The sequence below is a fragment of the Narcine bancroftii genome, chromosome 10 (assembly GCF_036971445.1).
Source record: "Narcine bancroftii isolate sNarBan1 chromosome 10, sNarBan1.hap1, whole genome shotgun sequence".
NCBI lineage: Eukaryota > Metazoa > Chordata > Chondrichthyes > Torpediniformes > Narcinidae > Narcine > Narcine bancroftii.
In genome coordinates this window covers 73,415,070-73,439,513 of record NC_091478.1, presented here as the reverse complement: position 1 = coordinate 73,439,513, position 24,444 = coordinate 73,415,070, and the positions used below count along the sequence as shown (strand labels likewise).

Here is a 24,444-nt window from a genome sequence, read left to right as displayed (position 1 = left end):
TAATAGTAGATATGTCAAAGTTGAGGTTTGCTACTTTTAATGTTCGAGGATTAAATAGTACGATTAAATGTAAGCGAGTCTTGGCGTATATTAAGAAAATGAAAATTGATATTGCCTTTTTACAAGAAACACATTTGAATGTGAAGGAAAGCGTGAAATTAAAAAGGGATTAGGTTAGGCATGTATATTCTTCTTCATTTAATTCTAGAGCTAAAGGTGTAGCAATTTTGATACAAAAGAATTTATCTTTTGAATTACAATCAATGGAGGAAAAGGCAGGATGTATTCTTAAATGGAATTGTAAGATTTTTAGTGAATTTTGGACTTTACTTAATATTTATGCTCCAAATGCAGATGATGAAGCATTTATTTCAGATGCATTTTTATGTTTGGGTCAAGCTAATGTTAATATTTTAGTTGGTGGTGATTTTAATTGTGTTTTGAAACCTTTATTAGATAAATCTCCGAAAAAAGTTAAAAAATCCAAGATGGCAATCCAGGTCCAAGCGTTGATGAAAGATTTTAATTTAGTCGATATTTGGAGATGTCTTAATCCGACAGAGAAAGATTTTTCCTTTTATTCATCTAGACATGAATCGTTTTCAAGGATTGACTTCTTTTTAGTATCGGCACATTTACAAGGGAAAATATAACAAGCAGAATATAAAAGTAGGGTGATTTCAGATAATTCTCTGTTATATTTTTACATATGAAACTTCTGAGAAAATTCAAATAGCTTATCATTGGAGATTTAATACAATGTTGTTAAAAAATATGGAATTTATTGATTTTTTGAAAAAACATTAATTTTTTTTGAAAGAAAATTCTAATTCTGTTCAAAGTAAGTTTGTATTATGGGATGCTATGAAAGCCTATTTGAGAGGACAAATAATTAGTTATACTTCTAAAATAAAAAAGAATCGATTAAATCAGAATCTTGAATTAGAGAAACAGATCGATGAGTTAGAAAAGGAATTTCAGAAAGATGCTACAGAAGATCAGAAAATAGAATTATCTAGATTATTTTGCAATCTTATCAATTTGAATGTGTGATTAATAGGACTAAACAACGGTATTACAAATGGGGAGAGAAAGCACATAAGGTATTGGTGTGGCAATTAAAGAAAGAACAGATATCAAGGACTATTAATGCTGTTAGACGGAATTCTCTTATTACTTATAAACCTTGTGAGATTAATGATGAATTTTATTCATTTTATAAAAAGTTATATACATCTGAAGGAAAACAGGAAACTGGATCGATTGAATTTTTTAAATCACAGTTGAATTTACCGATATTAGAGGATGGAGTTAGATGTACCATTTACTGATTCGGAAATTAAAATGGCTATGCTGGAAATGCCGAATGGTAAATCGCCTGGTAATGATGGATTTTCGGTTGAATTTTATAAAATTTTTTATGATGATTTATCTAGTGTTTGGGGATGTATTACGTCAAGTTGGAAAACATTATGATTTACCTGAGTCTTGTTCTAGTGCTTTAATTACAGTAATTCCTAAAAAAGATAGAGATCCTTTGAAAGTATCTTCATATAGACCAATTTCGTTGTTAAATGTAGATTATAACATAATAGCTAAAATATTAGCGAATAGATTGGCTAAATTTTTACCAAAGTTGATTCATGGAGAAAACAGGTTTTATAAATAGATATGCTTCAGATAACATTTTGTGCGTGATTAGTTTGATTAATAGATTTCGACAATCTTTAGATCATCTGATGGTGATATCCTTAGATGCAGAAAAAGCATTCGATAGAGTTGAATGGAATTTTTTGTTTAAAGTTTTGGAGAAATTTAAGTTTGGTCCTTCTTTTATTGGTTGGATTAGGGCTCTATATAGTAAATCGGTAGCTAGAGTATTGATGAATGGTTTGATTTCGGAATCTTTTAAGTTAACTCGATCAACTTGTCAAGGTTGTCCTTTATCACCAGCTTTGTTTGCATTAGTGATTGAACCTTTAGCACAGTTGATAAGACAAAATACACAGATACAAGGTATGAAAGTTTTAGATGAGGAGTATAACATTAATTTATTTGCTGATGATGTATTGGTGTATTTAATAAATCCAGCTCAGTCACTTTTGCATTTGAAGGAATGTTTCATACAACATGGACGTCTTTCTGGATATAAAGTTAATTGGGAAAAAAGTGAAATATTACCAGTAAGTGAAGGATATTATTCAGTTTATAAGAATATTATTAATTTGAAGTGGACTGATCGAATTAAATATCTGGGTATAATTTTGAATGTTAATTTTGAATGTTAATTATCAATCTTGATATAAATTAAATTATGCTCCGTTAATGAAAAAAATTAAAACTGATTTGATTAAATAGAAAGATTTACCTATTAATTTAATGCGAAGGATAAATACAATTAAGATGAATATCTTTCCGCATATACAATATTTGTTTCAATCTATTCCGAATTTACTTGATAAAATTTTTTTTTGAGATTTAAATAAAATGGTTAGGGAGTTTTTATGGAGGGGTAAATTTTCGAGAGTAGCTTTGAATTAATTAACTTGGAAATATGAGTTAGGGGGACTACATTTAACACATTTTCAAAATTATTATGAGGCAGCCCAACTTAAATTTATTAGTTCATTGATGGATTTTGTTCGGCCTCCTAGTTGGGCTAAAATTGAGATGGCAAGTATTTCTGAATTTGAAATACATCAATTTTTGTTTAGGTGGAATATAAATTTGTTACAACAATATAATGTGCCTTTTCTAAAACATTTAATGAAGTTATGGATAAAGAAAAATAAAATGATAGGTTCTAGGGTAAATTATTGGCTATGACTGTTGTATAATAATCAACTTATTTATTTTTCAATACATAATCAAAGTTTATTGCATTGGAGATTTAAAGGTGTGAAAAATTTGGGAAATTGTTTTTAAAGAGGGTAAGTTTTTATCTTTTAATCAGATGAGGGAAGATATTGGTATTGATAAGAATTCTTTATTTCTTTATTATCAAATTCGATCTTTGGTAAACTGTATGTTTGGTCGAGATATGATTTTACCTGAAATGACTAAATTTGAGACTTCTCTTATGAAGGTACCAGAGAAGGGTTATATTTCATCTATGTATCAAATATTACAGGATGGTATGGATAAAAAGGGTTGGGATAGATCTAAAATTAAATGGGAAGCAGATATTGGTTTTATTTTTTCTGAAGAGGATTGGTTAGATATCTGTTATGATAGTGTAACTAGAATGATAAATGCACATTATGCAATGATTAATTACAATTTTTTTACATCAATTATATTTGACACCTGAAAAATTAAAAAAATATGGTTTTAATGAATCAGATTTGTGTTTTAGATGTGGTGATACGGTTGGAACTTTTTTTCATGCTGTTTGGTCATGTATACATATACAATCTTTTTGGAAGAAAATTCAATCATTTTTAGAATATCTGTATAAGATTAAAATAGTTTTAGATCCAACAGTATTTTTATTGGGTAGTTTGCAACCTCTGAAAGGTTTGGGATGAGATGTTTCAGCTTGCTTTTGTATATTTAGCTTTATCCGTAGCGAAAAAATGTATTGCTAGTATGTGGAAAGATACAAATATGATTGATATTAATAGATGGCATGAGATGAAATATTGGTTTAATAATGGAAGAAATTATGTATGTTTCACATGATAATTATAATTTTTTTATTAATAAGTGGCTGTTATACTTAGAATATGTACATTTCAATTTATATTGATTAGATTTTAATATGTATATTTAACTTTTTTTAAAACATTCTTTCTTTTTTCTTTTTTATGGCTCTCCTTAGGAGAGTTGGCTGAAGGGGGGGTTCTTTTCTTTTCTTTATATATATATTTTTTTTCATGTTTATGCTTAATTGCTGTATATGTCATATATTATTTGTTTTTTGAACAAATAAATAAAGTTAAAATAAAATACTGTTGATAAGAGATGGTTTCTCTGTGAAAATGTTGGCAGGTTATCAGAGTACAGGTATACCCTGCTTTACGAATACTCGAATTAAAAATATCCATTTTACGAAAAAAGCCGTGTTCGCTGTTACAAAAATTGCCTTCAATAGTAGTGAATGGGTCTTCAATTTAAGTCATTTTGGCTTACAAAAGGTTTCCTAAGAACACTCTAGTTTCATAGAACAGGGTATACCTGCATAGAAAATGGGGAATGGAGGAGTTAACAACCAGCTGAAATACTTTCATTCCGGGCCATTCCTGAATATATCTATGGTGCAATAACACTGAAGTGTTCATAAAAATATTCATACCAATTGCAACTCCAGTTATCAATCCCACATCATCGTCCATCAGAAGAGAAAAATTCCTTTTCTACACCCCCCCCCCCCCCCCAATAAGATTTAGGATTACCCTTGTTTTCACTTCTGCTCAAAGGTTACCAAATAGATTTGGCTAAATAAACATTTTTAAATTCTTTTGCATCAGAAACCTTTTTACATACCTTCTCCATAACAAGATTTATTGACTAGTCCTGGATTGTCAACTAAAGCCTTATTTATATCAGTTACTTCTCCGGTAAGAGGCGAATACAATTCACTAGCAGCTTTCACACTTTCCAGAGCACCAAACTCATCTGAGAAAAAATAAGTTTAAACACAAAGAAATTGAGACACAATACATACACATCCCACAATTATCGACAGATTTTAAAAGTTAGTGTAAGGTCAAAAGTTCAATCATTTACTCATCAACATTATCATCTGATTGTACAAGAGTGACCTGACGAAACAGCCTTCTTTGGTCCTTTGGTGCAAAAACACTCAAATATACATGTGCTTAACACATGCAAACAAATGATACATATGCAGTATATTTAACGCATATAAAAAATGTTAACTAAATAGTCGAGCGACGGAGGTGAGAGGAGCATGTTGGAGGGTTTACATCTGCATTGGATGGGGGTGGCAATAACACTTTTCACTATTTTCAGTGTACACTTTGACTTAACGCTCATTTGGAATTGATGATGGCTATTCAGTCTTCTGCAAGAGAACATGGAAATAACAAAGGGTGGCTACAGCTTCTCAAATTCCAACTGCAGGGTGGAGTTTACACAGGGAAAGAAAAGTTTCCATTCAGTGGGGTTGTCTCTGGCAAAACACCATAGATTTAAGGTAAGGGTACGCAAATTGAAGAATTTATTTTACCCAGAGCCCCTAGATGAACTCTGGAATGCACTGTCTGAAGGTTTGATGGAACCATGGACTCACAATCAAGCAACATTTTGGCAAGCACTTGAAGCCCTACAGGCCAGGTGCTGGAAAATGGATTCAGTACAGATGAGTACTTGATGTTTGGCACAGGCCAGAGGACTGAAGGACTTGTGACCGTGTGGTAACACTTCATGACTCGACCACAGGTGGGTTCAAGTCTCTTTCTTTATTTTCACTGGACCATTTCAATAACAAGGCATCTCGGAAACCATAACGTTATTACATGTGGAGTACCCCTTATCCGAAATCCTGGGACCAGAAGTTCTTCAGATTTTGGAACAATGGATGCAGATGACTATTTTTTCAGAAACTTGTTTCTTCTTTTGCACTGTTTGACTTGAAAATGTGTATATAAAATATTAAAAAAACCAATGTAACTAAGCAGCACAGTAGCATCAGCTGTTAAAGAGCAGCAGCAAAGAAGGGCAGGCTTTTTAAGCACCGACATGACGCCATAAGTGGAAAATTCATATTAAATAATGTCTAACACTTCCCAAAACTTGATCTCTGCTAACAACAGAAGACCACCTCCCCACTCTCACCACTGGTTCCCGACTACGATCCCTGCTCCTGCCCGGAAGCCCAAGTCCCGATGGCACTCCTTTGATGCAGATGGCACTGCACTCGATATTGAGAATGCAGTTGCCGAAGACTTGGACCCAGCTCCGTTTGATGTAAACATTGGAGCAGCTTACAGACACAGTCTCGGGTAATATGTCTACTATTTCACAACACACGTGGCCAAAGGGCAAGGACCCTTCATTTGTCCACCTATTGATTCCTTCATTTGTTTTTCCACATAAAGCACAAGTGGCTGCCTGAAAATTGCTGTGGTATCCTTCATTCCAGTGCTATCGCTGCACTGGGTACTTAATCTCAATCCGGACATTAACTTACCAAACTTTTTTCCCAGCCAGAAGCGAAGAGTTTGTTTTTTTTTTTAAAAGTGACTGTTATTGTCGTCAAACTGGTGCCAAAAGAGCATCAGAGCCCCACATGGGCAAGTCAGGTGTTGAATTCCCCCAACACACCCCCACCCCCACTTGTGACATCATGACGGCGCTAAAAGTTTTTTTGGTCTTTGGATCTTTGGATAAGGGGTAGTCAATCTGTACAGCAAACAGGTTCGAATCTGGTGCTGTAAGGAGTTTGTACATTCTCGCTACGTCAGCGAGTTTTGCCACAGAGCTCCGGTTTCCTCCCACCAATTAAAACATACGAGGTTGTCGGTTAATTGGGTGTAAGTGAGTGGCATGGGCTCATGAGCCAGAAGAGCCTGTAACCACGCTGTACATCTAAATAAATCTAAACATAAAAATACTAATTCAATGGGCATTTGATGTAGATTCAATCCTCATTGGTTTTGAGGATTTAACAGACTGAACTTTTGGACTTTATAGAAGGGTAATTAAACAACATCCTTTAGGAGGTACTGAGGCTAACGATGGGAGTATATGTAACAAATGCCTCAAAAAGAAGAACAAGGTAACAATCACAGAGACCTAAGGGCCTGGGCAACTGAAGGCTCAGATGTAATTGTCGGATTCCGGTACGCAGGGTCAAGACAAGTTTGAAGCTACCTTAGAGATTTTACCTGAACAAAGTTTTAAAATAAGTAGTTGCTTTGAGCCATCAAAAGATTTAAATAAAAAAAAGGGCTGGTTTGTTAAAATCAAGACTGCAGAACCTGGACCAAATCTGAAAGTGCAATTACTTGATACAGGTACACAATCCTTTATCCGGAACCCTTGGGAGACAGTGTGTTCCGAATTTTAGATAGTTCCGTATTTCAGAAAGCCAGATTTAAGCCCACCCAACTCGCGCTGCTGGTCTCTCACCCGCCCGACTCGCGCTGCCGTCTCTCTCCCCACTTGCTGGCTTTTGGTGCTTTCCGGATTTTAGATGTCCGGATAAAGAATTGTGTATCTGTATTAATTTACCAAACCAATTCTTCCTCTCGTATTCTGTGTTTCTCTCTCCAAGGTGCCTCGACCCTTCTTTAATTACAAGAGACTAAAGAGGAGTTTCCAGGTTGCTGCATTTTAGTTGGACATTAGGAAGCGGCTGCAAGTCCGCTCTCCACTTACACCAGCTACAAGTGTCCACAGCATGGGACATGGGACATCGGGAAGGCTCGAGAAACAAAAATGCAGATGCTGGAATCATGAATGAGCAATGAGGTGCTGAATGGATTCAGGGGTCCATGGAGACAAACGGTCGGTTAACCTTTCACATCGGGACCCTTCATCAAGGCCCGAGACCTTGGGTCTCGATAAAGCGTTCCAAACCGAAACATTGACCGACCATTCCTTTCCGCACATGCTGCCTGACCCGTAAACCCTCTGTTTGGTTGCAGACATCGAGCTCTCATCCACGAGCTCGGAAAATGAAGTCCTGTAATGCAGATGATATACTCCAGCTGATAAGTAGACAGTAAATAAATTAGTACTCACCCAATTGGTTCAATTTTGTGCCAATTTCTGGCAAACCACAGTACACCACATCTCCTAATGCTTCCTAAAGGCAAAAAAAAGGTCCAAATTACTGGGACCCACCATCCTTAGTGGTTAACTTGGAACTTTAGACTGACATGCATTTCTGTATCTTGACAACTGTAAAACAAATTCTTTCAAAATCTGCAAGCCTCAAAATAGCTTAAAAAATTAACTCCTGTATTTTCACATTCCGACAATTACTATGACAGCATCTTTAATAAACTCTCTACATTGTTCATTCACAAAAATACCTCACCAACGTCCCCCGTGGAAGAGGTTGAAACTGAAGGACGAAATTTTTAAAGTACAGCAACAGCAGGTCACTAAAATGTGACGACTGAGCTACATTTGATGCAGGATACGATGAAGGACAGCAGAACGTTTAAATAGGCTACATCCGCCATTCCTTGTGCGTTGACTAGGAGGGCAGTGGAATAATGGTCTGGTTTCCATCGTAGGAAGAAAAGTTTCAAGTGGGGGAAACAGATGATGTTTAGGTGAACAAACAAGCAGTCATAATGATAGAACTAACATTAGGTTGGAAGCTCAGTCAGGGTCTTAGACATCCACAAGTCGTGACCATACAAGGTCAAGGAGTTGACTGCAAGGGAACTACATTTGAGGAAGGAATTGATGAAAATGCTTTTCACCTTCCCAATATCCACCTGGAGCAAATGACAATTCACGCAAAACTGAATGTTTGCAAACCCCACAAGTATCTCGAGATGCTCCGTTTTCAAGGAGCAAGACAACAGCAAATTATTGTTGCAGATGCGGATAATGCAAGATTGTTAAGGAAACTGCTCTGAACAAAGGATGCTTGCCCCTGAAGGGTCATCTGACCAAGTTGGTCAAAGTCATTTCCCCATGTCAATCAAGGTTAGCCAACCCACACACCTTACAATTGCTTCTCTTGAACACTTTGCCTCATTTGTGCATACCCGAGCTGGGCCCTCCAGCTGGCTACAGTTTAAAGCCCACCATGTGGAGAAATTCTCTCTTTCTTCCCCCCTCCCCAAGAATGAATCCTAGCTCCACTCCAGATTATGAGCCATGGGTGTGGGTATTGTTTGTTTAACCGTCATTTCACAATCAGTACGTGCAATTAACGTGTGCGTACATGTGTGATCCTTGCATGTAAATAAAGATTCTTGTTTGCTATTAAACCATGTCCAGGACTCGTTGCTTCTTGAACCCTCTGGACTTGTTCTCACCAATAAATGGATGTTGCCAAGAAGTCAAAAATGGAAGTGCAAGGAAAACAGGAAAAACCTGGATTGTGGACTGTAGACAAAGATCACAAGATAAAGGAACAGAAGTAGGCCATTCAGCCCATTCCGCAACTTCACCCTGAGCCAAACCATTTTCCCATCCAGGTCTAATTTCCAGCCTTTTCCCCATATCCCTTAATACCCTGACTAATTAGATACCCAACAATCTCCTCCTTAAACTACCCCAATCATCGCACCTTCACAGCTGGATGTGGCAACGAATTCCACAAATCCACGGTGGCAACGAATTCCACAAATCCATGTCCCTCTGGCTAAAGAAATTTCTCCGCATCTCTCTTTTAATTCTAAGATTGCACCCTCTTGTCCTGGATTCATCCACCAAGGGATGAATAAAAAATATTCAATAAACAGTGTATATTTTAATAACAATTTTTAATAAAGCCATTTTGACCTTCAGAAATGATTAATGGTGAAATATTCTCCAATTTATGGGTCAGTACTTTGGTTAAACCTTCATGTTAACATTCAATAAAAAACAGGTACATTCAAGTGCATTTTGCCCCTTTTTCACAATGAGAGAAATGTAATGGAGATGGAGGTAGTGGTTCACAAGATAAAAGGATCACAGCATTGGTTTTGATGAATCAGGGTGATGAATAGTGGTTCAGAAAGATGGAGGAGCCGTGCTGTATCAGCAGAAAGAATTGTTTGAAGGGTCAACAGAGATGAGAACTGGGAGGCAAGCTGTGTGGTCAGCAGTTTAGTGTGATTGGAATCAAGAGGGTGGAGTTAATAAACTCATCCACAAGAGAGAGTAATGGTTCCAATAAGACAGGCCAATAGGGTAGATGGCAGGGAGGAGAGGATGGCTGAGGTGATTCAAGAGAGAGCTCAGGCATATCAACCGACCTTGGGCCAATCTGCGAACTGGAGAGATCATGAAAACAAATGATAAATGGCTAATTCAATAAACAAAGATCGGTGATCGAAAAGGTAAACCATAAGAAAATGCACCATATATTTAAGAATATTTAATGATGTAATAACAGATTATTAATATTTTTCAATTTGGAAACTAGCTTCAGCCTACAATATTAACTCTTAACCCAGATTTATAGCTCCTCTCAGATCAGATACTATTTATTGTCATGTAAGAAAACAGAAATGTAATATTACATGAAATTGCCTTTAGTCTGCCATAAGGCAGATAAATATTCACCATTAACATTAGCTTTGCCCAGCGTCTCTTACAGTCAGAAAATTAAGCAAAACGGAGTCCTCCAGAGTCACCAAGTGTCCGTGGATTCGGCTCCAGCACCCCTGGAGCCTCCTCATAAGACTCCAGTTCAGTTCATCAGTAACCCAAGCCCAGATCCAAACCTCTGACATGACGAGGAGGCCTTCAGCCCTTGAAGAGCCCCCCTCCCTACCTCCCCAGGTTTTTGTGATCCATTTGGACATGCAGCTAGATTCAAAAGCCAGATAAGAAACATAATGGCCTTTATGGTTCAAGGAAAATGAACACATTTGAAAGAAAGGCACTTATTGGTGGCTCAGATTTTGTTGCCCGCAGAGAGGTGCTCAATATGAGTGGATGGTGACCTGCAAGAATGTAATAGAAGTCACCCTGAGTTTTATGGCCCTAAATCGCCAATCTGTACCATCCCATAAAAGTGCAGGGGGGGGGGGGGTGGGGGGGGGAGTTATAAACATACAAATAATGTTGAAGCTGTTTAAAAATTACATTGTCACAAACAAAGGCAAAATCATGTTGTGTTTATTGACTTAAAACCATTCAAATAAATCCTACCATGGACCTCACTCAAGATGTTCTCCACTTAAACTAATGAGAAAGAACACCCGAATCCAGCGGGCACAGGAACACAAATAAATACCACTGAACGGCGATCTGCATAAAATCCCAAAGTTCTCAGCATTTAGGGAGAAAATGGTAACAGTGACTGCCAACAATTCCCTGCAAATTCTGGACCTTTATTTATAATAAACATTATGAACCAGGCAGGTATATACTGCCATTTCACTTATTCAGCAACAAATGGATCTATTATTGTTCCTCCTTGTTTGTACAGACAACACCATTCACTGGAGAAACACAAAGTCTGCAGCGCTGGAATCTTAAGTAAACGCACTGCTGGAGCCAACTCAGCAGGTCAGGCAGCATCCATGGGTAGATGTGGTCAGTCGTCGTTTCGAGTCTGGACCCTTTATCGAGCTGAAAGTTGACTGACCATTTCTATCCATTGGCGCCACCTGATGGAGCACCTCACTGTTCGGTCCATTCAGCATTCACTGTTCATCTTCAGATACTTTGCTTGGGGAAAATAATACTCATTAAAATCTTGAAATTGCATGCAATCCAACTCTGAAATAAAAATTGGGAACAAAACATCTAGCCGTTTAAATGTCCACCTTTCAGCATTACGTTATTAGTGGCCTTAACACATCTTTTACCATTTTAAACAACAAACTATTCTGGAATTTAGAAAAAAAATTCTCTACTACATGCTTAAAGTGAGGACCAAAACCTGCAATAAATTCCTAGCCCTTTCCACCCCCTGCAATTCATCATTGCATTGTGAAAATTCATGGCCAGGAGGCTATTTGGTCCATCATACATTAAAAGTGAATTAGGTTAATTTCTGATCTATGTGGGTTATAAATCATTTAAATTATGAGAGTTTCTTCCCTATCAGGAAGTCTTCATGATCCCAACTGCCCCACCAACTATTATTACATGTTGACTGGACAGGTATTCCTCAACTTCAAATCATTAATGATTACGCCAAGTGTAATCTAAATTGCCGGACCAAATTAATTAAGCAATTATGCTGAAGATACAAATTTTTGTTGTTGCTGAAGGTCGTTTGTTTTGCAGCTCAATGGTGATGTTTGTGTCAACAATAGTTTAATTTAAATTTTTTTTAAAAAACACTTTTAATTTAATTTTTAAAAACTTAATTAATTTAGACATACAGCACGGTGCAAGGCCATTTTGGCCCATGACCCCGTGCCACCCAATTAATCTACAACCCCCGGAATATTTTGAATGGTGGGAGGAAAGCAGAACTCCCGGGAAAAACTGACACAGACAGCACGGAGTTCGAACCCAGGCCCCATTCGCCAACACTTTAACCATGCCGCCCAGAAAATCAGAATGTTATTCACTTGCATTGGTCAGAGGCAACATTTAGCATTTAATTAATTCCATAAATAATACACATTTTAGTGAACCACAATTGATGACCTCACCATTTTGCAAAACTTTTTTAGGATTAATGTCCCACTTTTATTTTTAAACAAGCACTTGGAATTCTCCCACATTCATGCCAAATAAATTATTCTGGGCCTGTCTGCATTTTTCCCAATAAAACTCATTCACACAATGGCAAATTACGCCAACTTTGCATGAATGAGCCATAAAATCTACAAGTAGTGATACCAAAGTGAACCTTGTTACCACTGATAGCCAGAGTTGATAAGGAAAAGCTGATCCAACAACATCAAACTGAACAATGGCCCAAGTCCAAGAACCAGTGGGGCTCATGCACTAAAGGATAAGTTTAAGAATGAAACTGAACAATGATAATTAAAAAAATACCCACCTGAGCATAATTGCTAATCCCCACTGTACCAATTCCATTTTCAACTGTTACCCATTCATGTTTGTCTGTAAACTTGCGAGCTGGAATGGTATATTTTTACATAATCAGTCAACATCGAATAAGAAAACTCTAAACGTTTTGTTATCTCCAAATGATATGGATATTTACATACCAAGAGCAACTTTACTTTTACTGAAGCTGTAAAAAGCTAAGCAACCATCTACTTTAGATACTGAACACGACTAGGCTTTTACTTTCATCGGCTGTTTTGTGACTGGTTCTGTGCAGATGAGCAGTTTAAAAGTAGCCCTGTGAAAATTCACTAGGTTTCTGTTACGTCTGAATTATCCGATAAAATGTAAAGAAGACCCGTCAGAAAGCTGATTGTGTGTAGAAAACCATTGCTGGAGAAACTAAGCAGGTGTCTACAGACTTGTGTGTTTTTACTTTTAGATTATTATGTGTACTTTGCCCTCCTGAATTGAAATGGAGCCTAAAATCTTCCAACACTTGTCCAGTTGGCAATTTAATTAATGCTGGTCCTTTCCAATCACCTCTTTAACTAAAGATCTAAAAAAAAGCCTTCTTTCTTTCAACTTCAGTGTTAAGTTCCTCATCGCAAGACCATGGGTCCTAGCAAGCTGTAAGTAACCTTCCAGCCTTGGCCTGTTTACGGGTATGTGCACAAGGGGCAGAGAAGACCCGCCACCAGCATTGCCATTCACAAATGTCCAATGAATCTTGCCCGCAAGGCGACAGTCCCAAACCTCATTGTTCCAATTTCTCCTTTCCACTTCAATGACACCTCTCCACAGCCTTAGAGGTAGAATTTTCCAGATTCACAAACCTCTATTGCATGTGCTTATTCTGGGGGAAAAAAAACGTGCTTCTTGTTTCTAAATAACTCTTATTACATATTTTGTACTTCCAAACTCCAATGTGTATGGACTGGGAGAGCCCAATCTGCTCAATCACTCCATCAAAGCAAATGAAAAGAAAATCTCCAGATGCTGGAGAAACTCAGCAGGTCACAGAGCATCTGGAGAAGATTAAAGGCTGTTGACATTTCTGGCCTGAGCCCTTCTTAAGGTGTGCCTAAAATTAGACAGATGTCTGAATAAAAGGTTGGTGGGGGGTGGGTGGGGGGGGGGTAAGAGGTGGGGAACACAGGTTAGCAGGTGAGAGGCAAGAGGTAAAAAGTGGATGCAGGTGAGAGGGTAGAAGAGAAAGCAGCTGAGAAATGATGGGGAGAGGGCAGAGGGCTAAGAAAGATAGCTCTCTGATAAGAAAGAGAAGGGGGTGGGGAGATGGAGGAAGGGAGAGAGGGATGAGAGAGAGAGACAAGGGGAACGGGTTAATGAAAATTGGAAAAGTTGACGTTGGTTGAAGATGGAATGTAATGGGCTGTTCCTCCAATTTGTGGGTGGCCTCAACTTGGCAGTACACAAAGCCATGGACAGACGTATCAATGTGGCAATAGGGTATGGAACTGTTTGGCCACTGGGAGCCCTGGCTATTGCAGCAGACAGAGCAAAGGTGCTCGATAAAGTGATCCTCCCAGTCTACGTCCAGTTTTCCAGATGTACAGGAGGCTGCACTGAGAGCACGGGATGCAGCAGACGACTCCTAAATTTCACAGGCAAAGTGTCACTTGGAAGAACTTTTTAGGGCCTCAAATAGTGGTAAGGGAGGAGGTACAACTGTCGCATTTCTTGAGGTCGCCAGGGTAGGGTTGAGTGGACAAGGGGGTGAGAGGGAGTGATCGTTCTACATTGTGTTCCTACAGGAGAGCATTTTGTCTGATTGCATCACTGTCCTGGTATGCTCAGGACAGGGAAAAAAAATCTCCAAAGGGTTGTTAACTCAGCCTGTAACATCACATGCTCTAGTCTTCACTCCATCTGGGACATCTACATGAGGCACCGTCTTAAGAAAGCAGCCTCTATCCTCAAGGACTCCCACCACTCAGGCCGTGCCCTCTTAACTCTGCCACCATCGGGAAAAAGGTACAGGATCCTGAAGACGAGCACACAGCGGCACAGGGACAGCTTCTTCCCCGCTGCCATTAGATTCCTGAATGAGCAATGAACCATGGACACCACCATTTTACTTTCTCTCTTTCTTGATCTTGTACTTTTTAGGTTTTATAGAAGTATTTGCATTGTGTGATGCTGCCACAAAACAATCAATTTGGTAACATATTCAAGACAGTAAATTCTGATTCTGATCCCCACAGGGGAGGCAAAGTTAGTTGGTTCCCATTGTACGTGGAAGAACTTCCAGACAGTGAATCAACCTCATGAACCTTCTCTGCACTGCCTCTAATACTAGTAAACATGGACAAAAACCGTACACAGCTGTGCTATCACCACACCCTGTAGAGTGAATCAAAAAACTCTTATACTCTAAATCTCTTGCAAGTCAACATTTCATTACCAGGAATGGCGGTGGAGACTAAAACATTAGGGACATCCAAGAGACTCTCAGAAAGGCACATGGATGAAAGAAAAAGAGGGTGACGAGGTAGGAAAGGATTAGGTCAGTGGTTCTCACCCTTTTTCTTTCCACTCACATTCCATTTTAAGTATTCCCTACGCCATCGGGGCTCTGTGATTTGTAGTGGATTGCTTAAGGTGGGAAAGCAAGGTTGAGAATCACTGCTCTAGACCCAATTGTTACTGAAACATTTTGCTAGAGAAAAATGGTCATTGCCCCATTTCCTTTGGAGTTATGAAACCATGCACATAATGAGTCAATTAGGTACGATTAAAACAATGGTTTTCAAACTTTATCTTTCCAACCACATACCACCTTAAGCAATCCCTTCCTAATCACAAAGCACCTATGGCATAGGGATTATTTAAAGTGCTATGTGAGTGGAAAGAAAAAGGTTGAGAACCACTGGTTTAGGTTTTTATTTGGTTGGAAGATATAGGTTGGCACAATATCAAAGGCAGAGGGCCTTTGATGTGCTGTAATATTCAATGTTCTATGAGCTTCCCTAACAACTTGCTGAACCAACAATCCCACCCTTTGTGCTTTAGACTAGGATTCCCACATGATACTGTACTATCACATTTTGGAGTCCATTCCATTTAAGTGAGCAAAGCAAAATATTATAGAACACAGAACACTGCAACAAAGTACAGGTCGTCAGGCCTTCCATGTCAACACATATAAAAAGTATTAAACCCTCCCTACCCCATAACCCTCTATTTTTCTTCCATTCATGTGCCTAAGTCTCTTAAATGCCCCTAATATTTCAGCAGGCATTCCAGGCACCCACAACTCTCTACGGGGGAAAAAAAACTTACTCCTGATGTCTCCCCTAAACTTCCACCCCTTCACTTTGTACACATGTCCTCTGGTGTTTGATCTTCCTCCCCTGGGAAATTGGCTCTCCACTCTTTCGATGCCTTTCATAATCTTGTAGTCCTCTATTGTCTCCTCTCATCCTTCTACTTTCCAAAGAGAAAAGTCCCAGCTCTGCTAACCTTAGCCACTTTCAGGTGGCCACAATATCCAACTGTAAAGCCGCCTATTGTACTCCAATGCAGCTGTCGGGTGGCAACCTGAAAGTGGAGAACCCAGCCAGGAGGAGCACCTACCTAACCCTCCTCCTGTAGGTATAATCTCCGGCTCCGAGAATCCCCCGTGGCAGCTGAAAGCAGCAGCAGCTGCCAGGGGGCGGGCTGATGATGTCACCGCGATGTCGTCAGCCATCGACTCTGGCCTGTATTATACTGAAGGTTAACGATATCAGTGAAACTGTTAGAAGATCAAAGATAATCAAGGTTTCCGTGGGGTGTTTTTTTAAAAAACGCACAGCACGTCTATATTTGTAAGTTAAACAAGAAAGTCTGCAAATGCAATATTACTTTAAAGCTTTAATTTTAACGCATTAGTATTTAATGGAGGTGCTTAATGGAAGTGCGGACGTATAATTGAAACAAAAAACCTGCCCACAATAATACATTCTGGGCCCAAAAGGAGCCAGGTGCTTCTCAATCGCTTGTCAGAATTAAATTTGTAATTTTTCACAAGACTCGACCTTCCACTTTCCTTGCCTTTGGGAAGCAAGTTTGAAATCTGGGGGCGGGGGGGGGGGGGAAATGTGGGTCACTGCTCCCCACGGAACAGGTTAAAACACATGCACGTGGGAAATATGATCCTGATATTAAATATTTAATTTCACCCACTTTTCCTAGTATATGGTAAGTAAGCGGCACATACTGGGGACGAGAGGAAAGCTCTCCTCGTCAGCCAAGTATGGTTTGTCACAGGCCCGGGCCACTGCTCCGGGCTGGAGTAGGCGGGCCGACAGCCCAGGCTGCGCCCAATTGGAGCTAGACTCACTTTGATGTGTTACTTCCTTTCGGCGAAGGGTAGCTGGAGAGTAGGGCTCATATTTTTATTTCTGAAGGAACTCGTCCAAATCTGTCCCACCTGTCTTCCTATCTAGTCATTCTCAGCTTTGCTTCATGGGCTTAAGAACGGCTACGATTTTGTCTCCAGCCTCTCACCCATACCTTTTTGGAGATGGCTTCAGGAGGCTTCTAAGCCTTAACGCGCTGCAAATAACGTCAAGGCAGCATGGGCGGGACTAGGCCATAGTCCCGAGGAGCCGGCGTTCGCTCTGACGCAGCTATCCATCAGCTGGCATGTTCAGATGACAGAAAGGCGTCGACTCTGCAGCCACCTGAACGTCCCAGCTGCACTCCCCCAGCCGCATCTGCCGCCGCATGATCTGCATCCGTGCACCTGAAAGCGGCTCTTGCCTCTCAAAACTTCTTTTCCAATCCAGGCAACATCCTGGTAAATCTCCTCTGCACTCTCTTCATAGCTTCTACATCCTTGTTATAATGAGGTGACCAGAAGTGGTGAGAGATTTGCAGAGTTGCCACATGACCTCGACTCCTGCACACAGTCCCCCTACTAATGAAGCCTAACATCCCATAGGCCTTCTTAACTATCCTATCAACCTGCGCAGTGACCTTGAGGATTGTCTGGATTTAGACCCCAACATCCCCCTGTTCATCCACACTCTTAAGTAACCAATCATTAACCATGTACTCAGTCTTCTGGTTTGTCCTTCCAAAATGCATCACCTTATACTTATCCAGATTGAACTCCAACTGCCACTTTTCCACTAAACACTGCATCCTCGCTATATCTTTTTATAACCTACGACAAATTGCAGCACCATTCACCACTGCTCCAAACTTTGTATCATCCGCAAACTTACTGACCCATCCTCTTGCCTCTTCGTTTATAAAAAAAATGACAAAGGAACAGGGGGTCCCAGAACAGATCCTTTCAGAACTCCACTGGCCACTGACCTCCAGGCTGAATACTTTCCGTTCACTACTTCTCTCTGCTTTCTACATGCAAGCCAATTTTTTATCCACAAGGTTCCATGGATTCCATGCCTCATCAATTTCTGAATGAGTTTCTCATGGGGGACCTTCTCAAATGCCTTACTGTAATCCATGTAGACCACACCTATTACCTTATCCTCAATTTTCTGTCACTTCCTCAAAAAAACTCAATTACACTTGTGATGCTCAACCTTCCCTTCAGGAAGCCATGCTGAATATCCTTGAGTAGACTGTACTTCTCCAAATGCTCACTGATCCTATCCTTAAGAATCTTTTCCAATAGTTTGCATGCCACTGGCGTAAGCCACATTGAGCTATAATTCCCAGGATTCTATTACCATTATTTGAAAATAAAGAGACTACATTTGCCATTCTCCAATTCTCTGGCACCTCCTCTGTGACTAAAGAGGACTCAAAGATCACAGCTATCTCTTCCCTCAGCAACCTCGGGTATGTAGCATCTGGCCCCAGGGATTATCAATCTTAATGTTTTTCACAGATCCAACACTTCCTCTTCCTTAATCTCAACATCGTCCATCACACAAGCCTGCTCTTTTCCAACCTCACCCTGATCAAGGTCCTTTTCTCTTATAAATAATGAAGCAAAGTATTCATTTTGGATTTAGGACCTCCCCAACCGCCTCCCTCCAGACACATGTTGCCTCCTTTATCCTTTAGTGGCCCCACCGACATTCTCATCATCCTTCTGTTCTTCACATGCACGTAGAACGCCTTCGGGTTCTCTTTAATCCTACATGCCAAGGCCTTCTCATGCCCCTGCGAGCTCTCTTGTCCTTTCTTAAGCTCTTTCCATATACTTCACTTTCTTCCTTCAAGCTCATATTTCTGCGCTTTATATTTCATATGTCATATGCTTTCCTCTGGGTGATCTGGTTTCTTCCCACTCTTCAAAACATACTTGTAGGTGAATTGGGGTATATGGGGGAGGGGGGGGGGTGGGGCTGTTACCAAACTGTATGTCTAAATTATTTTTTTTAAAATACTGGCTCTGCTTGACTTTGTAAATGTTATGATTTTAGTTCCTTTATAATGGATTACAGCATTTCCCCCAACGTTACACTAATTGATTTAAACTTTCCTGCTTTCCGTCTATTCGTAAATAGTGCCTTTTGTTCCAACTTTCCAATGCTCTTGGAACTCTGAGTCAGAGATATTTCTATCGAGTAGTACTCTACAGCACAGATTTTAATTTGATTTAATTGCAGAATTCACCCCATGAAGCAGACAATATAAAGCAACAGGGGTCAATTTTCACATTGTACCCTTTATCTATTTAGAATCAGAAGCGTATCCTTGGAGGACTCAAGCGAGAACTTTCCACTGAACTGCCCAAAGGATTTGGTTCCACTCACTTGGATATACTTTCCTCCAATAGCAACAAGACTCAAGAATCCTTTTTCCCAGAAACATGTAGGCTTTGTTCAGAGGTAAATATATTGTCCTTCCCAGTCCCATTCTTATTCCTGCATTTTCTGCTGTGACTGGCTATTCATCTGTCAACATCCTAGGCTCGGATTTCTCTCGAATACGCCAAAATTATTCCTTGTGTTTGCAAGGATTCTGGAGAAAAAAACTTTTCAGTAATATGCAATTTGGACCATCCTTTCTCAACCTGCTTTTGGCCTCCCTTAGAACTCTGCTCAAAAGTCCCTGTGAAGCAGTGAAATTTAGTTGGTTTCTTCCATAGTTCTTCTCCCCTCCCCTTAAATGTGCTGTGGTCCTCTGGTGGAGGTGGGGGTGGGGGGGGGGCAGGGGGGAGGGGTTCCTGTTTGGCCCCCATTGAGAATGGCTGATTTGAAGTAACAACATCCAACCAATACACTCTGCTCTTTCCACCACCTCAGCATGTTACATCTCAACTCTTGCATCCTGCTCTGTCAATCCCAACCACTGTTTCTGCTGTCCCAATTTCTCTCAGGGGTTAGACCATATAGGTTGGAATGGTACAAGTACAACAATAAAGGTTGATGAGGGGAAGGCAGTGGATGTTGTCTATTTGGACTTTAGTAAGACTTTTGACAAGGTTCCCCAAAAGAAGTTAGGAAGGAAAGTGGAAGCATTAGGCATTAATGATGAAGTAATGAAATGGTTGGATGGGGGATGCCAGAGAGTAGAGGTGGAAAATTGTTTATCAAATTGGAGGCGGTGTCAAGTGGAGTGCCTCAGGGATCGGTACTGAGCCCACTGCTGTTTGTCATATATATTTTAATGATCTAGATAATAGGGTGGCATATTGGATTAGTAAATTTGCAGATGATACAAAGGATGGCAGTATTGTGGACAGTGAAGAAGATTATGAAAGCTTACAGGGTGATACAGGACAGTTCGAAGAGTGGGCTGGAAGATGGCAGATGGAGTTTAATACTGATAAATGTGCGATGCCACATTTTGGTAGGACTAATCAAAATAGGTCATACACATTAAATGGTAGCCAATTGAGGAGTGCAGTGGAGCAAAGGAATTTAGGAGTCATGGTACACAATTCCCTGACAGTTGAATCACATGTGGATAGGGTGGTGAAGAAGGCATTTAGTATGTTGGGTTTCATAAATCAGAGTATTGAATACAGGAGTTGGAATGTTATGTTGAAATTGGTGAGGCCAAATTTGGAATACTGTGTGCAGGTTTGGTCGCCGAATTATAGGAAGGATATAAACAGAATAGAGAGTGCAGAGGAGGTTTACAAGAATGTTGCCGGGGTTTCAGGGTTTGACTTACAGGGAAAGGTTGAGCAGGTTGAGAGTTTATTCCTTGGAGCATAGAAAATTGAGGGGTGATTTAATAGAGGTATTCAACATTATGAGGGATAGATAGAGTCAATGTGGACAGGCTTTAGGCTGTTTCCACTGAGAGTGGGGGATATTCAAACAAGAGGGCATGGATTGAGAGTAAAAGGGGGAAAGTTTAGGGGAACCATGAGGTGGAATTTCTTCATGGAGAGGGTGGTGGGGGTGTGGAATGAACATCCGGCAGAGGTGGTAGAAGCAAGATCAATATTAATATTCAAAGAAACGTTGGACAGGTATATGGACGGGAGAGGTTTGGAGGGTTATGGGCTGAAAACGGGTCAGTGGGACTAGGTGGGAGAAGATGTTCGGCATGGACTAGTAGGGCTGAACTGGCCTGTTTCTATGCTGTAGATGGTTATATTGAATAATGTACACAAGCCCAATATTCTTGCTTGCTGCGGCTGGAAAGGTATTGTAAAAACTACAGTAGAACCATAGAACATTACAGCACAGAAAACAGGCCCTTCAGCCCTTCTAGTCTATGCCAAATTATTATACTGCACCTAGTCCATAGCCCTCCATATCGCTCCCATCGGTGTACCTGTCCAAATTTTTCTTAAACATGAAAATTGAGCCCAATTAGTAAGCTAATTGAATTAAAAGAGGCAATACACAAAATTGATAATATTCAGTTATCCCAGTTCAAAAATAATGCAACTTGCAATGGTGCAGAGAATCCATGATTAGTGTACTCAAGCGAGGTTCAAGAGTCTGATAGCTGTTGGAAAGAAGCAACATGCTGGTGTTCAGGCTGGTGTACTGCATCCCAAGTACCACGGCCAATTTTATCCCTCAACCAAATTTCCAGCTATTATCACAATGCCCTGGCCTGCTCTGCACAAACAGCTGCTGCATTTCCAACTTCACAACAGTCACTGCCCTGGATTTAGCTCCAATTATGTTCCTTGTCTGAAAGGGGGTGGGGGGGGTGGGAGGAGGGAGAAGACAGAACTTCTGTATCAAATTATTTCTATCTAGGACAAGGTTACACTTAAAATGTAAATTTATATGTCAATTTTTATGTATTTACATCTTAAATCTTACATTGATAAACTTTTCCAACAAATATTTCCCCATTATACATATCCATCCTCAAAGAGAATTGTCATGCAAGCTTATCATGCAAGTATGTCAAATATTTTCAGCTCAGGGACTACATCATTACCTCCAAATATTTATATCAACAATTTTCATTGTATTTGGGAATGCAAAATTATTATTTCCAATGTGCTTTAAAAACAAGTCTAAGGTGATCACTGAGACACAATTCTGCAGGTAATGTAATCTGAAGTAAAAATCAGTGGATGCACCTGTGAAGGCAGAGGGATGGTTCAGACCTTGAACTGGAAGTGTGAAGGGTGGTGAACCAGTATGGAGTGAGGGGCGAGGCAGTGGCCAGCAGGCGATGGCTTGAACCAGGTGAGGAAACCCTTGATAGGCAGAAGTGGCAGTGAAGTATAAATGAAGCAAACCTCTCAATCACAATCCAACATTCATCCTCAGGAGAGAGAATGATGGTTCACATTTCAGGTCAAGACCCTGAATCAGAACTGAATGTGCAACAGGGAGAAATCCAGTGAAGAGGTGGGGGTGGGGAGTTGATAGATGGAACCAAATGAGGAAGGGGATGATGTTCAGATAGAACTGGAGCGAAACTCCCAATGACACCCTTCCTACTTCAATGCTCTCCATTGCCACAGACGCATTTGCAGTAAACACTGAGACATTTGCTTCTGTTCTTAGGAAGACTGCTCATCTTCCCTCTATACTCTCAGATGTGACGTAGGGTCTTGACCCAAAATATTGACACATCCTTTGCTTCCACAGATGCTGCCTGATCCCTTGACTTCTTTGAGCAATTTGTTTTGCTCTAGACTTCAGCCTCTTGGATGTATTCTCTGCTCTCGCACATTTCCCAACAAGTAGCTGAGCGCGAGAGTCGACATTTTTGTAGCTGCTGCTTCAGCTATGGACACTGAACATCACAGAAAACCCAGGAAGTTGCCAAAAATTATCTCAAGTCGGAGTCAGTGTGAAACTATTTAACCAGATAGGGCACATGACCATAATCACAGCTGGCAACTATGCCAAGAAATTTTAAAAAGCTCTAGAGTCAGAAGCACCCCCCTCTCGGATAATGCCAACATCATTTATTTGTGATTTCTGCAAAAATGGAACCAAAAAACAAGCATTAAGGCACGCGTCCCTAACGAGTTAGTTGGAATTAGTTCTAACCAGTTGCCAAACTACTTGAGATCAATTTATAATTGACCCAAAATCTGCCAGTTCCTTCAAGCTCCCTTTAATCAACATCTGCCAACAATAAGTTATACTGTCACACCATTCCAACCAAATGTGCGGTCAACAGCAATTCAAATGAATGACTGTTTTGAGTGCATTCTATTTAAATCTAGAAAGTGGTTTTGCTTGACTGTGGATTGCATCATCCACATTTTATTAAATCTGGTACCATTATATAATCGCATCCAATAATTAATTATGCTTTATCATCAACAAAGATTTACTGCCCTATGGTTCAATTGCTCCAGGCTTTCCTGGTTAATTATTGAGGCATCCAGTTAATTGCTTTCATTTGGGCGTGGAGACTTTGCTCTGTAATTCATTAGTTTGAAAATTTCATCTTTTTTTTTTAAAGTCATCCCCTTAATTTAAACAAGTTATGCTTCAATACTTTTGACAAATGCATTGTAATCAAACGTTGACGTCCGGATCCATCAGGAAACCCGCATTGGCTGGGACTGAAAGCGTCCAGGTTGCATGGGAACACTCGGACCACGGGGCAATCTGCAACTCCAGCCAGCAAAGCGCCTGAACATGACAGCTATGCAACTGATTAAAATCAAAGTGAACGATGCAAGTCCTTCAATGACATGAAAAGTTTGAGAAGGACATTAAGGTTAGCGCTCTCTCCAAAAGCAAGACCAGCCTGGTTTCTCACTTCAACCTTTCTACCACGCATCAGCCCTAATAAGGAAAACAGCTGAAAAAAATGCACATAAAGGAACCATGACACCTAGTCAATCCTGACCCAACTCATGTGAGCCCCCCCACAAATATTGGTGGCGTTTTCTGGTGATGGACTTCAATGCATCCTTGCAAAGTAACAACCTTGCGCGTCTCTCCGCGACTGGTCCGCAGACCTCCTGTTGTCTCCTGACCCCCCCACCCCCACCCCTCTCCTCTAAAGGTTTGCAAGAGGGAGACGCACCCGAAAGCACAGCCGCACCGGTGCTGAAGCTGCGGGCCAGGCCGACGATTTGCACCGTCCCGGACGCCGAGTGCAAGCACAGAAAAGACGCTGCTCGCAACTTCGACACGCACCTCCACGCCATCTTTGCCAAAAGCTTCAACGCGAGCGGATAGGGCGGCGCGAGAGGAAGTGCCCGGGAGCCGGCGCTGGAGCTGTCACTCAAAAGTGCCCGGGACCTGGAGGTTGGAGCTGTCACTCAAAAGTGCCCGAGACCTGGAGGCTGGAGCTGTCATTCAAAAGTCCCCGGGAGCCGGCGCCTACAGCTGTCACTCAACCGGACTGGACCCTTGGAAGTGCCCGGGAGCCGGTGGTGTCGCTGTCACTCATCCGGGCGGGTCCCTCGATGCGCTGGCAATTGCAGCCGGCCGTGGGACGCGA

At 40.5% G+C, this 24,444-nt stretch overlaps 1 protein-coding gene across 1 annotated transcript in view; it reads right to left on the bottom strand.

The window, feature by feature from the left end:
* LOC138743963 (glycine cleavage system H protein, mitochondrial-like) overlaps positions 1 to 24,186 on the bottom strand; it is a 28,831-nt gene extending 4,645 nt beyond the window's left edge. The window contains exons 1-4 of the mRNA XM_069899518.1: positions 24,025 to 24,186; positions 12,608 to 12,687; positions 7,711 to 7,774; positions 4,486 to 4,617 (exon numbers count right to left, since the gene is read on the bottom strand). Coding sequence (XP_069755619.1) covers positions 4,486 to 4,617; positions 7,711 to 7,774; positions 12,608 to 12,687; positions 24,025 to 24,148 — 400 coding nt within the window. The 5' untranslated portion in view covers positions 24,149 to 24,186. The remainder of the gene's footprint in view (positions 1 to 4,485; positions 4,618 to 7,710; positions 7,775 to 12,607; positions 12,688 to 24,024) is intronic.
* Positions 24,187 to 24,444: the final 258 nt, after the last annotated feature.